The sequence below is a fragment of the Melozone crissalis genome, unplaced genomic scaffold (genome assembly GCF_028551555.1).
Source record: "Melozone crissalis strain CALT ecotype California unplaced genomic scaffold, PUWL_Pcris_2 ptg000033l_1, whole genome shotgun sequence".
NCBI classification, from domain to species: domain Eukaryota; kingdom Metazoa; phylum Chordata; class Aves; order Passeriformes; family Passerellidae; genus Melozone; species Melozone crissalis.
In genome coordinates, this window is record NW_026535811.1 from 12078508 (window position 1) to 12091989 (window position 13482).

Consider the following 13482-nt stretch of genomic DNA (forward strand, 5'->3'; position numbering starts at 1 on the left):
CACGAAGGCGCGCTCCCGGCCGCCCCGCTCGCCGCCCCGGCCTCCAGCGCGCCGCCGCCTCCCCGGGCAGCGGGGCTCGCCCGCCCGCTCGCCAGCCCAGGCGTGCCCGCCGCCGGGGCCGCCGCAGGGCCGGGGGAGGCGAGCGCGGCCTCGGCGCGTCCCGGGCGGCCGGCGGGGGAGGAGGGGGCCGCGGCTGCTGCGGGGCGGACCGCGCTCGGCGGCGGCGGCGGCTGCCGCAGGCGGCCCCGACCCCCATCCCCGGGCCGGGCCGGCCGTGCCGGTGCCGCCCCTCGGCCGCGCCCGCCCCCTGGCTGCCTGCTCGGCGGCGCGGCAGTGCCGGCGGGGCTATGGCTGCGGAGGAGGTGCTGCAGGGCGCAGACCACTACAAGAGCGAGATCGAGCGGCTGACCCGGGAGCTCTCCGAGACGACCCATGAGAAGATCCAGGCGGCGGAGTATGGGCTGGTGGTGCTGGAGGAGAAGCTCACCCTCAAGCAGCAGTACGATGAGCTGGAGGCGGAGTATGACGGCCTCAAGCAGGAGCTGGAGCAGCTGAAGGAGGTGAGGCGGTCCGGGCTTTTGTCTCGGCCGGGGGCTGCGGGCAGGTGCGGGCGCCCCACGCGTGTCCCTGCCCGGCCCTGCAGGTGGGCGCTGCGCGGGCCCCGAGCGGCTGCGGGCTCCGCTCCGGGCCGGGGAGGAGGGGATTCCCGGGGCCGGGGATCAGCCGGGACCGTGGAGCTTAAGGACGGATTACACGAGAGCGCACCCCCCTTGCCCTGAGACATTTCCCCCGGGCCGCGCTCCGGCAGCCTCCCTCAAGTTGCGGGAACTGGCGTTTGCGGCAGGGGAGGGTCCCCGTCCTACCTGCACCGCATCGCCCAAGGGATTTTTAAGAAGAGCAGAGGAAAGAGTGGGATGAGAGCTGGGCCAACGCAGTGCATAAGGAGTCGGGATCTCTGTAAACAGCTGTCTGCAGTGCGTGAGGAGAGAGACAATTCCTTTTGAAGTTATTTATAGACCCGCTTTAGTCTGCCAGCGAGGGGAACCGCTGCCATTGGGAGGGGGGGCGGATATACAGCACTCTCGAGGTCACCCATCAGTGGAAATTAAACTTCTGCGTCATGCTGAAAGGGTGAAATGTTTGACTGGGGGAGTGATTTGGGGTTATCTTTCGAATGTGTTTTTGTAACACTCAAAGTATGAAGTAGGTGGGTGTTACACCTTGCCTTTCAGCTCTGCTAAACATGACTGGCTCCAAAAAATCATCCCCGTCCCTATGTTCATCCTTAAGGGAGGTAACTTGAGGCTGATAACAGTGCATGTATGTGGGAGCTACGACAGGGCTGTGTGTGCACACGTATGCAGCACTCGCAGCTCTGCACCTCATGCTGTTTTTGTACCGTCTCAGAATGTAACTGACTAGGTATTGTAAACAGAAGGTAAAGCATCAAACAGATATTCTTCCTAACTTACAATGTATGTTTTTGTTCTACAAAAAAAAACCCGAAGAAAATAAAAAGCCCCCTGCTTTATAGAATGTGCAGAAATTCTGTTAGAATTAATGACATTTCTATTGGGAACCATGAACATATTCCATACAGAGGAAATACACTTAAAAAACTCAGGTTATTTCTCTTTATATTCTTCTCTAGAGTACTAACTGATGCCCTTTTGAAAGTGCTTTTAATAAAATAAGGGTTTCATTTTACTTGCAGGTAAGTGAGTTATGCCACAGACTTGGTTCAGTGTCCAGAAGAGTTGAGAACATTTTATTTTCAATATGAAGAATAAAGCTGTTTTTCAGAAAAACCTATTGGTTTCCTTAAACCTGACCTCTGCCTCCCTGCCCCCTTGAGCCTATGGGGTAGGCTCAGGACTTTTGAAACCAAAATTACAGAGTGAGGGATGGAGATGCATCACTTGGCACTGGCATGAAGGCAGTGCTGTTTGAAATGACATGACAGTAATAGAGGAACAGAATTAAAAGGGCAAAGTGCAATGCAGTTTCTAGGGGAAAAAGAAGAAGATGAAGGAGGAGATAAGCAAAGCTGCAGGTAGCTGTTATCCCACCATGATCTTGTACAAAAGAACCCTGATGAGAAGCCAGGATGGCATATGGCCATGGATAGGAGAGATAGTGCAAGGAATTGACTTGAAATTATGAAACTAGAGGGATTAGTCAACCAATGCAATTAATTGAAATCAAAGATGGGCACGGACTCTCTTCCTGTTTACCTCTCCTTGAAGTCAGTGCATGCTCTGCAGCCCAGAATATCTCCTGTGGGGCCAGGCCCTTCATGCTGTGCCAGCCCCAGCCTGGATACTGAGGGGATGTTCACAGAGGGAGGGACAGGAGAAATCCCATGGCTTGCTTGATGCCAGGCAAGAGTGGAGCTTCTCCAGTTTCCATTCCAGACCCAGGGCTCTCTATTCCAGAGCTCTCCTTAGCAGCAGGCAGGGCATTTCCATCCCCTACCTAGGCTGCAAGCAATTGTTTTCTTGCTTTTAACCTTCATAGCAGGAACCACACTGATTCTTACTGCACATGCACTCTGCAAAGGAGAGTTTTCTCTTAGCCCTTGCTGTTGCTGTAATCTGTTTTCTGCTTCTGTGTTAGCACCTCCATGATGACAGCTCCCTCAGCACAAGCCAGACCTGTACTGGTGAGACACAAGCAAATGGTGCCCCCAGCAACGCCAGTGAGGCAGAATTCAGGTAGTTCAGGCAAATTGTCCTGTGGAGTGTGGATGTGGGGCTGTAGGGTTCTGAATGAAAGCTCTTAAGGGGACAGAGAAGTCCAAAGACACATTTTTGGTTTAGTAAAGCACCATCCAAAATGTGTGGAGGAGAGTTTTTGTGTCCTTGCTCCAGCAGGCCCTTGCAAGAACGTGCTGCCCAGTGGTAGGACATTGCCAAGACTGACAGACAGACAGACAGGAATCTGTGCTGTGCTCTTACTTCACTGCATTTGCATCCTCTTTGAGGCCATATTGGGGCAGAGAAGCTAGGCCTCAGATTTGTGCTAGAATAAGCAGTTTGTCCATTCCCAAGGAACAGCAGGTGCAGGAGGGTGGCCAGGATCATGTTAGGACAATTTCCTCTCCTTCTGCAGACCTTCTCTGAACAGATTCACTTACTGGGGTTGACTGTTTTTGAGACAAGGCTTAATTTTTTAACAGTTTTATTATTGATTGCTTGTGTTCTGTTGTTAGGACCTCATTGTATTTATTACTCAGTTGAAGAGCTGTTTATCATTAACTTTACTTAGCCTTGGTTTGGCAGACTGGGATCTGAAGATTTCTCCTATCCTTCTTGGCAATCCAAACCTCCAGTGGACTTGAGCAGTCCTTTTCCATATAAATGGCAATACCTCTGCTGTACAATAATTTCCATCATTGCAGAGTGAAATGGGAAACTAAGGCCATCATAGGATGTTGAAGTAAAAGCAAATTACAATATATTACATTAAATATTAATACTTGTATATAGGATATATACCTATATACACCCTGCAGTATGAATTGTTTTGGTAACCTCTGATGTTTCTTCTGCTGAGTTCAGAGGTCTCTGCTTTAGCCCAAGATTTTGATGTTTGGGCAATGAGATAAATTCATGTTGCAAAACCACTATTATTATTTAAAGCTTTATTAATTTTCATAGGGTTTGTTTTTTTTTTTTTTCTCAGTCTGAAAATGATGTTTCTCTAGTCAGTTACATTTCAGTCTAGTAGAATTTTGGATCTTTGGTGAAACCCTGTCATTTTAGAGCCCCTGTTATGAATGTTATTTTAGCTGATGTGCCTTTTATTCTACAGTCCATAAAACTTCAGAGTCAAGGACTTGCTATTAGCCATGGGATTGAAGGTAGCTTGTTTTCATTGTCTTGCTGAGCTGGGAGTTTAATTGTCATCATATTTTATGTAAAGCATCTTCCAGTGGTTTTATTATATCTGCTCTTACATGTTCACGTTGCATTTGCTGTAAGAGTAATGTGTGTTGTTAGTTCTATTTCTTTTAATGGAAGTGTAAAATGGCTTCATATTGATCTTCTTGCCTGTGTACTGTAGCTGTCCCTGCTTTAGCATGGGGGTCCCTTCCAGCCTCAGCCATTCCATGATATTTTGATCAGCCACTGGACACTGGTGGTCCATAAAGTTTTTAAAGCAAAGAATTATCAGTCACATCTGCTCATGATTAAATGGGGATGGAAAGCTTTGGTGTCAAACTCTGCAAGAGTTAGGCCTGGGAAATCCTAGCAGAGATTTCTCTTTGGGGATCAAATCATGAACATGGCAGCTGTTCTTCTCTTTGACTCCCTCTCTGCTGACTGACTGATTTAGGCAATGGCTTCTTGGCTTTTATGTATTTCATTGTATGGAGACAAACTCTTCTGGGTTGTACAGGGCATTGGATATCTGATTCCCAGGCAGTTTGGTGCTTGCTTTACTTAAAAGCAAATTCTCCATGGTAAATGCTTGGAAACCAGACTAGTGGTGAGTAGCCTTTACCTTGGCAGGTGTTTGTTTTCTTTACCTCACAGAAATGTTGTATCAATGATCATGAAGTGGTTACTCAGTTCACTAATAAGACTTCCAGAAGTAATTCTTGGTCTGTGTCTGAAAGAGTTTTTTGAGGAGTAGAGCTGAAGGTCTCTCTGGCTGCTTCTTTTGTGTTCTGCTCTTCCTCACACTCTTTCAGCACAGGTGACTCAATCTCCATCTCCTCTACTGAAGTGACCCTGCCCCTCCAGCTCTCCCACTGTTCTCCAAACCCTCTCGCCCTCCTGCTGCTTGCATCACCTCTGCCTCTTCCATCTTTGAAGTGTACATTTAGTGGCACTTCTCTGTGTCCAAAAAGGCTGGAGGAGAGGGAGGCTCCTCCCAAAAAGTATCCCAAATATAGCCCTCTTAAATGTGGATTCTTATACACACCCATCTACATCACAGGATGCTTAGTAAAGTGTGAAGCAGCTCATAAATTGCACTGAGATGTTCTAAATTCTCCCCGAAGCTGAATGTGTTCCAAATATGGACCTTGGGAGCTGTGAACTGCTGCCATCTCAGTGTATCTTTACACCTCCTTCCAGTGGCAGCTCTGTGGGCTTGTGTTGGATGAGGCGAAACATTTTGGGCATCTCATCCTGATCTCACCACTTTGTCCTTGGTGCCTGCTCACGTTATGTCACTCAGGAAGGCTGTGCTGCCCAGCACCCAGCTCAGAGAGGAGCACATTCAGTTATCAAGGCTGGGGACAAACTGACTGACTGGGGGCCAGGTCTGTGGCAAAGGATTTGGGAATCCTCGAGAACAGCAAGCTGAATGTTGGACAGTGGTGTTTCCTGACACTGGGAATTCTGTCAGCATCCTGGACCTTTAGTGGCAGAAGCAGAGCTGATAAATTGAGAGAAGTGGTTATCACTTCCAGACTGGCAGTTGTTAAACCACATCTAGAGAACAGCATCCAGTTTGGGCACCCTTAATACAAGAAAGATACAGATAAACTGGACTGCGTTCAGCAAAGGGCCACCAAGATGGCCAGGAGTTGTAACAGTCAGGAGCTTGCCCTGTGAGGAGAGGCAGAGGGGACTGAGCTTCTTCAGCCTGGAAATGAGAGGGCTGTGAGGGACTCAGCATCAGCATGTCCATGGACACAAAGTGTATTGAGATGTCAGAGCCAGGCATTTTGTGGAAGTGCCCTCTACCTCTAGTTGGAGAGCTGTCACTATTGGTGTCCCCCAGGGGTTGGTATTGGGTCCAGTACTGTTTTAACTCATCAGTGACCAGATGAAGGGGCAGATGCCTCCTCAGCAAGTTCACTGCTGACACAAAACTAGGAGGAGTGGCTGATACCCCAGAGGGCTGTGAGCCCTCCAGAAGGACCTTGACAGGGATGGGAAAGATGGGCACAGAAGAACCTCCTGAAATTCAGAAAAGGCAAGTGAAGGATCATGTACATGGGGAGGGATAACCCATGCACCTGGCTGGGTGCTGATCTGCTGGGAAGCAGCTCTGTAGAGAAGGACCTGGGGGTCCTGCTGGACAACAAGCTGTCCATGAGCCAGAGAAGTGTCCTTGTGGCAAAGAAGGCCAGTGGTGTCCTGGGGTGCATTGGGAAGAGCATTGCCAGCAGGTTGAGGGGGAGGGATGGATCCTTCCCCTCTACTCAGCCCTGGTGAGGCACATCTGGAGTGCAGTGTCCAGTTCTGGGACCCTCAGGACAAGACAGGGAGCTCCTGGAGCAGATCCAGCAGAGGGTGACCAAGATGATGATGGGACTGGAGCATCTCTCTTACAAGGGCAGGCTGAGGGAGCTGGAGCTGTTCAGCCTTGAGAAGAGACAAAGGAGAGGGGACCTTATCAATGTCACTAGTATCTAAAGGGAGGGTGTCAAGACCAGGTTCTTCCTGGTGGTCCTGAACACTAGGACAAGAGGCAATGGGCAGAAACTGTTGCGCAGCAAATTCTACCTTAACATGAGGGAGAACTTCTTCACTGTGTGGGTCACTTAGCACTGGAAGAGGTTGCCCAGAGTGGTTGCGGAATCTCCTTCCCTGGAGGAAGGGAGGTTGGAGTAGCTGACCTCCAGCAGTCCCTTCCAACTGCAGCCATCCTGTGATTCTGTGAAGGGTGGGAAGACGAGATAACTGACATGAATTGAAACTACAGAGGTTCAGACTGAATTTAAGGTAGATCTCTTTCCCTGTGAGCATGGGCAGTCCCACGGGTGTTGGCCAGAGAAGTCTTGCAGTCTCTTTCCATGGAACTTTTCAAGCCCCAAGTGGGTGCAGTGTCGCAGACATTTTTTCATAGAAATCCTTTCTTTGAGATTTGTCCATCTTCTGGGAAGCTGAGGCCCCAGAAAGAGAATGTAAACAATGATTATCAGCTGCTGTAGAATGCAATAGGATGCACCTATGATTGGTTCATGCTCCATGTGTACAATTAAAGGCCAATCACAGGAGCAAGCTCGAAGAAAGATTCCCTGGACACAGAACTTTGTTATAGATTCTTTTCTATTCTATTCTTAGCTTAGCAGCCTCAGCAACTTCGCTCCTTATTCTTTTTAGTATAGTTATAATGTATTATATATCAATAAATCCAGCCTTCTGATCATCAAACAAGATTCTCATCCTTCTCTCATCCCAGCGACCTCATCAAGTCGCTGTAATAGGTGCCGCCCTCAGGAACCTGGTGTGAGTGCAGAGCTGGTCCTGCTGTGAGAGGAGGTTGCCCTAGGGGAGAAAGGGGGCAGAGAGCAAGGAGCCTTGAGGAGTTCAAAGTCTCTTAAGGGTGCCCACTGTGCACAGCTAAATTCGAGTGGCGTGTTGCTGTGAGTTACCCTGTGCACAGTCTTGTCCTGCCTGGAAACAGTGACTGTCAGCAGGCCCACAGCCTCACTTTGTGCTTGAATTTCATTTTCTCTTCCCTTGTTATTAAGTCTGCAGTGACCTGGGGTTACTAAGGGCAGAGTTGGATGTGCTCATCTCTCAGCAAGACAATCCTACATCTCCTTCTGCCATTCCTGCCCCTGTTCTGGCTCTCAGCTGTGCAACTGTTCATACTGTCACAGCAAGGTGGGAAACTAGCCTCAGTTAAAAATAACTGAGGAGGGGTTCTTGCTGTCTGTAACCCAGATTGGTTTCATCATCTGATTCCCAATGCCTCCCAAAAACTGTTTTGCCTTTGCCTAAAAGTTAGCATGAGGAGGGGAGTGATGAATACAGGGGGAAGAGTGGGATACTGATGTTGAGAGAGATGCTCATCAAATTACATCAGGATTGCTTCCTCCAAGAGGAAATGAATCCTGTGCATTAGCCTACAGAAAACATAAGCAGCTGGAATGATGTTAGGGGAAATTAGAACTATTGCTGGAGCTTTGGCAGCATGCAAAGAAAAATGTAGATGAAGCTTTTGGGTTTTTTTCCAGGAACCTGTATTCCCAGTTGCTCTCAGTTAATTGTATTTTATCCTTAGCAGCCAGTACAGATGAACATGCAATATTAGTCCTCCTATGGTAGCCAGCCCTTTAGCAGGGATGGTCAGCTTTCAGCACTGGGGGCTCACATATTCACAAAACAAATCTAAGTCTTCAGTTTGTTTTCTCCCAATAGTTAATTTTTTTTTCATTTTATTCTTTCATCAAATAAATCTCTTTCTAATCTGAGCAATTCTGATTGAATCAGTCATCTGGGTTGAACTCCTCAGAGATAAATGGAAGTAACATCTGGATTTTATGTCATGGAAAAGTAAATTTTCCATAGATTTTCTAGGAAATACCGGATTAGTACCAAATCTAATATGACTGATTGAGGTGTTAATGGGTGAGCCACACATTATCATTATGAACTACTTCCTGTGTAAGGAATTGGGGGTCACAGGAGAGATTTTAATCTGAAGGTCTCCATCTGTTTGGAATTAGGCCTTTTTATGGTGGGTTAGAAAAGGAATAATTTGCTACCATCTATTGACCTTCCTTCAGGTGAAATACTTTTTCCTTTTCTTCTGTGTTGCCTAATGGATTTTCTTTTTCAGGGTGTGTGTGTGTGCAGTCTGTGTGCACCACAGCATTCAGGGTGAACACCTGGCTTTGTTGAAAGTGCAAGAGGGGCAAAACAGTGGTGGAGAAAATAGGATTTCGCATAAAACAGTAATTTGTGAGCATTCATCATGGTAAAATGAGGAGCATTCTCAAAGTCAGAGTGAATTTGCACCTGGGCAACTTTTATGTACCTTATGCAGTTGGCGGTGGGAAGAAAATACATGCAGGATCCTGTGTTTTTCTGTATTGAGGGCTTCTAGAAGAAGAGCTTTCTTCTTGAGATTGAATGTGGTTTTTCTTCAGTACCTCATTCTCTTACGTTTCTGCATCAGTGTTTTCTCCATGTGGACAATGAGAGTAAAATCCAAATCACCACTTGCTCCTGCCTCCCTTTCGCCTCTGTTATAAATTTCCCTTCCCTCTTTGTCTGATACCTGAGGGGATAATGTTTAATTCAGCACAATTCTGCTCTGTACTGTTTTTTTGGGGGTAGTGATGATTTTAAATTATAATGAAAGAGACTGAAAAGCATGTATTCATTTCTGCTGAATTGTCTTACATTCCTTCTGTGACTTCCACAGCCTTCTTCTTTCCTCATTTCCTTGAGAAATCAAAACCACTCATTTGATGTGGGAGGAGAGAGAGAATTTGCCTAATTTAGAGGAATTGATATAGCATGTAGAGACATGAATGTGCCCTTTGTCCCTTTATCACTTGCATCTCTCGCAGCACATAATTATGAGGAGAAACCAGCAATTTTTTGTGCTGTACTGTGAATGCAGACTGTGAGTACAGACCAGCTACAGATGGAAGAAGCTGGGACTAGTCAGAAGGTGAAAAATGTGCCTGAGCAAGGGCAGGAGCCTAAAGCTGAATTAGGCAGGTAGAAATTAAGCTAGGTTGCAGATTAGTGTTTTGTTGGTGTCTCTACTTCTCTGCAGAGAGTAGTATTAAAAATAATTTTGGGATTATAATATTTATGCTTCTGAATTTCTTTCACTAGCAAAATTTAATTAACTTGGTAGTTAAAAGAAGGAGCAGGCCACTGTCCTAAATCTATGGTTTTGGGACAGACCTATGAGACACCAAAAGGCTTTCACTAAGACTGAAATGTGTCCAGTCCCATTTTCTTCATCTCTCTTGGGGTTCCTCTCTCTCTGTCTGCAGCCTGATTCTCATTCTTGTGCAGTTCTTGTCTCCTGCTCATGATGGTTTTTGTACTTTCACATTTTTTTTCAATCTTTGCCCTATATCTTACTTGGTGTTCATTTGCTGCTCTCTAAGATGTGGAACTGATTTTTTTTTATATTAAAGAGCCTTTTTGTCATTGTGTGAATGTAAGGAATCTGACCATTTTTGGTAGATTAGACCTTCCATACTATGCTCAGATATTGTAAGGACATTTCTAGGAGGGGCTCAAAAATGTTGTTTCAAAATATTTTGAAATGTTGTTTTAGCATGAGCTGAAAATGAAACACCAAGGATTTGTCCATTCTGCTTTGTAGCAGCCTCACTGTGGTGTTGTGAGGTCTCCAGGATGAGGTGAGAGATGAGAATTTGACTCTGTGTTTTCAGAAGGCTGATTTATTATTTTATGATATTATATTAAAAGAAATTCTATACTAAAACTATACTGAAGAAAGAGAAGGATACATCAGAAGACTTAGCAAGAATGATAATGAAAGCTTAGAGTTCAACACAGCTGGCTGTGATTGGTCATTAATTAAAAACAATTCACATGGAACCAATCAAAGATGCACCTGCTGCTAAACAATTTCCAGACCACATTCTGAAGCAATCAGATAATTGTTGTTTTCATTCTTTTCTGAGGCCTCTCAGCTTCCCAGGAGAAGATCCTGGGCAAAGGGGATTTTTCAGAAAATATCATAGTAACACCTCACCGTTAGAATCATCCTTGGAAAGATCACTTTTAGGGCAGCTTTAAAATCAGATTGGCTGTGTGGATACAGAGGAAGAAGACACCTTTCCATAAGGCTTTAGGAAACTCAACCCCCTTTAAAAAAAATAATTGTATGGTTTCTGGAATTATTTGTTTAAGCCCAGACAAGACAGCTGATGCCCAGTGAGGTTAGATAACCCACTCAGACCTTTTGATCAGCACTGGAATGGGGCCCATTATCCACATGGTGCTTCCATACCTTCTCCACACCCTTGCTCCCCTGAATCACACCTGAGTTACCCCTGCGCTGTCTTCAGCCCCTCTACACAACCAGTAGTTCTGTAGCTGATAGAGACAGCACCGTGCTGAGCCAAGAAGCATCAAAGACATCCTCAGTCAGTCACCTCTGGGGAGGTTTCAGCTAAGTTATATGAACTTTACTTCCTGGTGGTTTGGGTTTTTTTAGTCTGTGTTTGTTTGTTTTTAATTCTGTGATCTCTCAGAGCTCACAGGTGGCAGGGGCATCGCTGTGAATTTGATTTGTACTCTGTCAAGTACAAATCTTGTAGTCTGTCAGCACCAAAGGGGCTTTCCTTGGGTGCCTTAGTCACTCTGGATGGATTTAAATGTCAGTGTACTGAGAATGAGCTGCACAGTGCTGCTGTTTGTCATCACTGCCTAATGACTGATTCCCACTGAGGAAGCTGGAAGCTGCTAATTGCTGCAGTTTTAACTTCTGCTTTGGATACTTAGAGGGGAAACCCAGCTCCTAGTAGTTGTAAAGCTCGGATAGGCGGAAGACAAAAGCAGACTTTTAAGGATAAAGATAGGAATTTGGGTCAGGCAAAAGGAACAGGTGGCTTGGTGAAACAATTAACTTATAAAAGCTTGGCTCGTGGCCAAACATGAACACAGCATGATTTGGATTTTATCTTCTCAGGACTGGAGTATTGTCTACTCACAAGGCAAGGTGCAGGATGCCAAACTGCACTGCATCCTGGCCCTGCCCAGAAAGGTCCAACTCTCAACCTTTGGCATTTGGGCGTTAAAGAGAGCTGGAGCATTTGGTCTGGAGGCAGATGGAGAGTTCACAGTTGAGTTGGGTTAAAGTGCCTGTGTAGTCATTGCCTCTGGTTCTCTATGGTTCTCTATTTGATGGCTAAGCCACTAGAATCTGTGATTCTTTTTATTAAATATGGGCTCTCAGTAGCTTGTAGTTCCTATAATAAATGGTATTAATAAAGACAAGCTTGTGGGGCTTTGTTTTTTTAATTTTTTTTTTTTGTTTTTTGTTTTTGTGTTTTTTTTTTTTTTTTTAGGTGAGTAGGAAAAGTTTTGCTCATGCCCTGAATACCTCATAGAGTTTTTACAAAGCATTAAAAGTTTGCTTGGTTCTGGATAATTCCAGGTGGCTGCACAGCAATGGCAGACATGCAGAGCTCACCTGAGTTTAGTTGAAGGGAACATTTGCATTGTTCTTTCTTTCTTTGATAACTGCTTGTAATTCCCACCTACAGACAGTTAGGAAGGGTTGGATTTAATCATCCCATGTGAAGAATGCTATCTCTAACAATATACCCTCTATTCAGGGCTCTGCCCAAGGGTCATTTATAGCAGGTATGACTCCAAGACCAGTGCTGAAGTCCTGCCTCCATGGGTAAGTCAAAGATAAAAGGGAACAATGATTTATTGTTGAATCTCTGCCTACCACCTGCTGGCAAACAGCACTGTCATCAAGATGCATGGGATAAAATGTGTTACAAACTGAGAATTCAGATTTCTTTCCACCAAAGTGGGAAGAACTGGCATAATTATAATTATTGTGTCTCAAGCATGTGATCTTGTTCTTGCAGTTTAATGAGTTGTCATAACTCTGCTGATCTTCTATGACTGCTCATGTGCATGCACTTGACCAGCCCCAAATGTGTGAGAACAAGGTGAAAAAACCCCCACAGCCAAACACAGAGCACAGCAGAAATCTGAAGGAAAGAGTTTTCAGCTGACATGGATCTTCCATCTGCAGTAAGCTAAAAATGTGCACTAGATCAATTACTAATCCATAAAATCTCAGTCATAAATCTGGGTCCTTGGTGACAGATTTTAAAGTAAATTATAAGGATATGGTACCAAGGACTCTGTGAAATAAACAGTATGATATATAACATTAGAGAAGAGGAACAGAATTTAGATGGAAAATAATTGTCTGTGTATACCAATAAGGGAGATGGAGTCTTGTGGCATTGTCAGGAGTACATTACTTTGGGCATTAGGTAATTCCATTTCTTGGGCATTAGGTAAGCTTTTCATTTCTCTGCCAGATAAGGGCTGATGGTTGCCATCTGGTAATAACAAAACTTTCACTTAAGATGCTGTAAGCTCAGCTGTGTAAAAATAGTAGCAAATCTGGAACAACATAGTTGAGGGACAACATTTTTTCCATATGTGCTGAATTTAATGTCACAGTGGTGCTTTAGGTTCTTAGGTGCTTTATAGTCACAAAATAAAATCCACATTAAAGTAACAGAACTGAATTATCAAGTTTAGATAAGATTTGGAAATTTGTCCCCAAAGTCTGTATTTCATTTGTATTGGAAAACATTGGGTTTGCTTTATGAAGCAGGCTGAGCAGCTTTGCAGTGAAACCTATATTTCTAGACTTCTTTTTGCCCACATACTTTGAAATTACAGATCACATACCTGAGTGATTGTTGTGATACATGCATAGGCTCCTGGCTTTAAATATTTTTGCTTTAAATATTTTTGTAGTTATTTAATACTTCATTGTGATTTGTAATTTATTTTCTGTCTAATTGCTTGTGGAAAGATATTTATTCAAGAAAAGAAAACTATACCTTGATAATAGTTTTAGCACTTGTGTTTGAAAAGTACTTTACTCACAGTTCCCTGGGCTGATGTTAGAGACACTCAGAGTCATGCCTGTGTTTTTATGGTTGTTGAATTTGCTTTTGTAGCAGATTAGACTGATGGGAGGACACTTAATGTGGCATTCACATTCTCTGAAAAAAATCTCTTCACCCAGAATTTT

At 44.9% G+C, this 13482-nt stretch overlaps 1 protein-coding gene across 5 annotated transcripts in view; it reads left to right on the forward strand.

The window, feature by feature from the left end:
- Window positions 1-311: 311 nt before the first annotated feature.
- BICD1 (BICD cargo adaptor 1) overlaps window positions 312-13482 on the forward strand; it is a 167841-nt gene continuing 154670 nt past the window's right edge. For 3 of the 5 annotated variants that reach the window (XM_054281837.1, XM_054281839.1, XM_054281838.1), the window contains exon 1: window positions 314-560. In XM_054281837.1, coding sequence (XP_054137812.1) covers window positions 348-560 — 213 coding nt within the window. In that variant the 5' untranslated portion in view covers window positions 314-347. Of the gene's footprint in view, window positions 561-13482 lie in introns of all 5 variants that reach the window. The other 2 variants (XM_054281842.1, XM_054281841.1) reach the window with 1 other exon arrangement.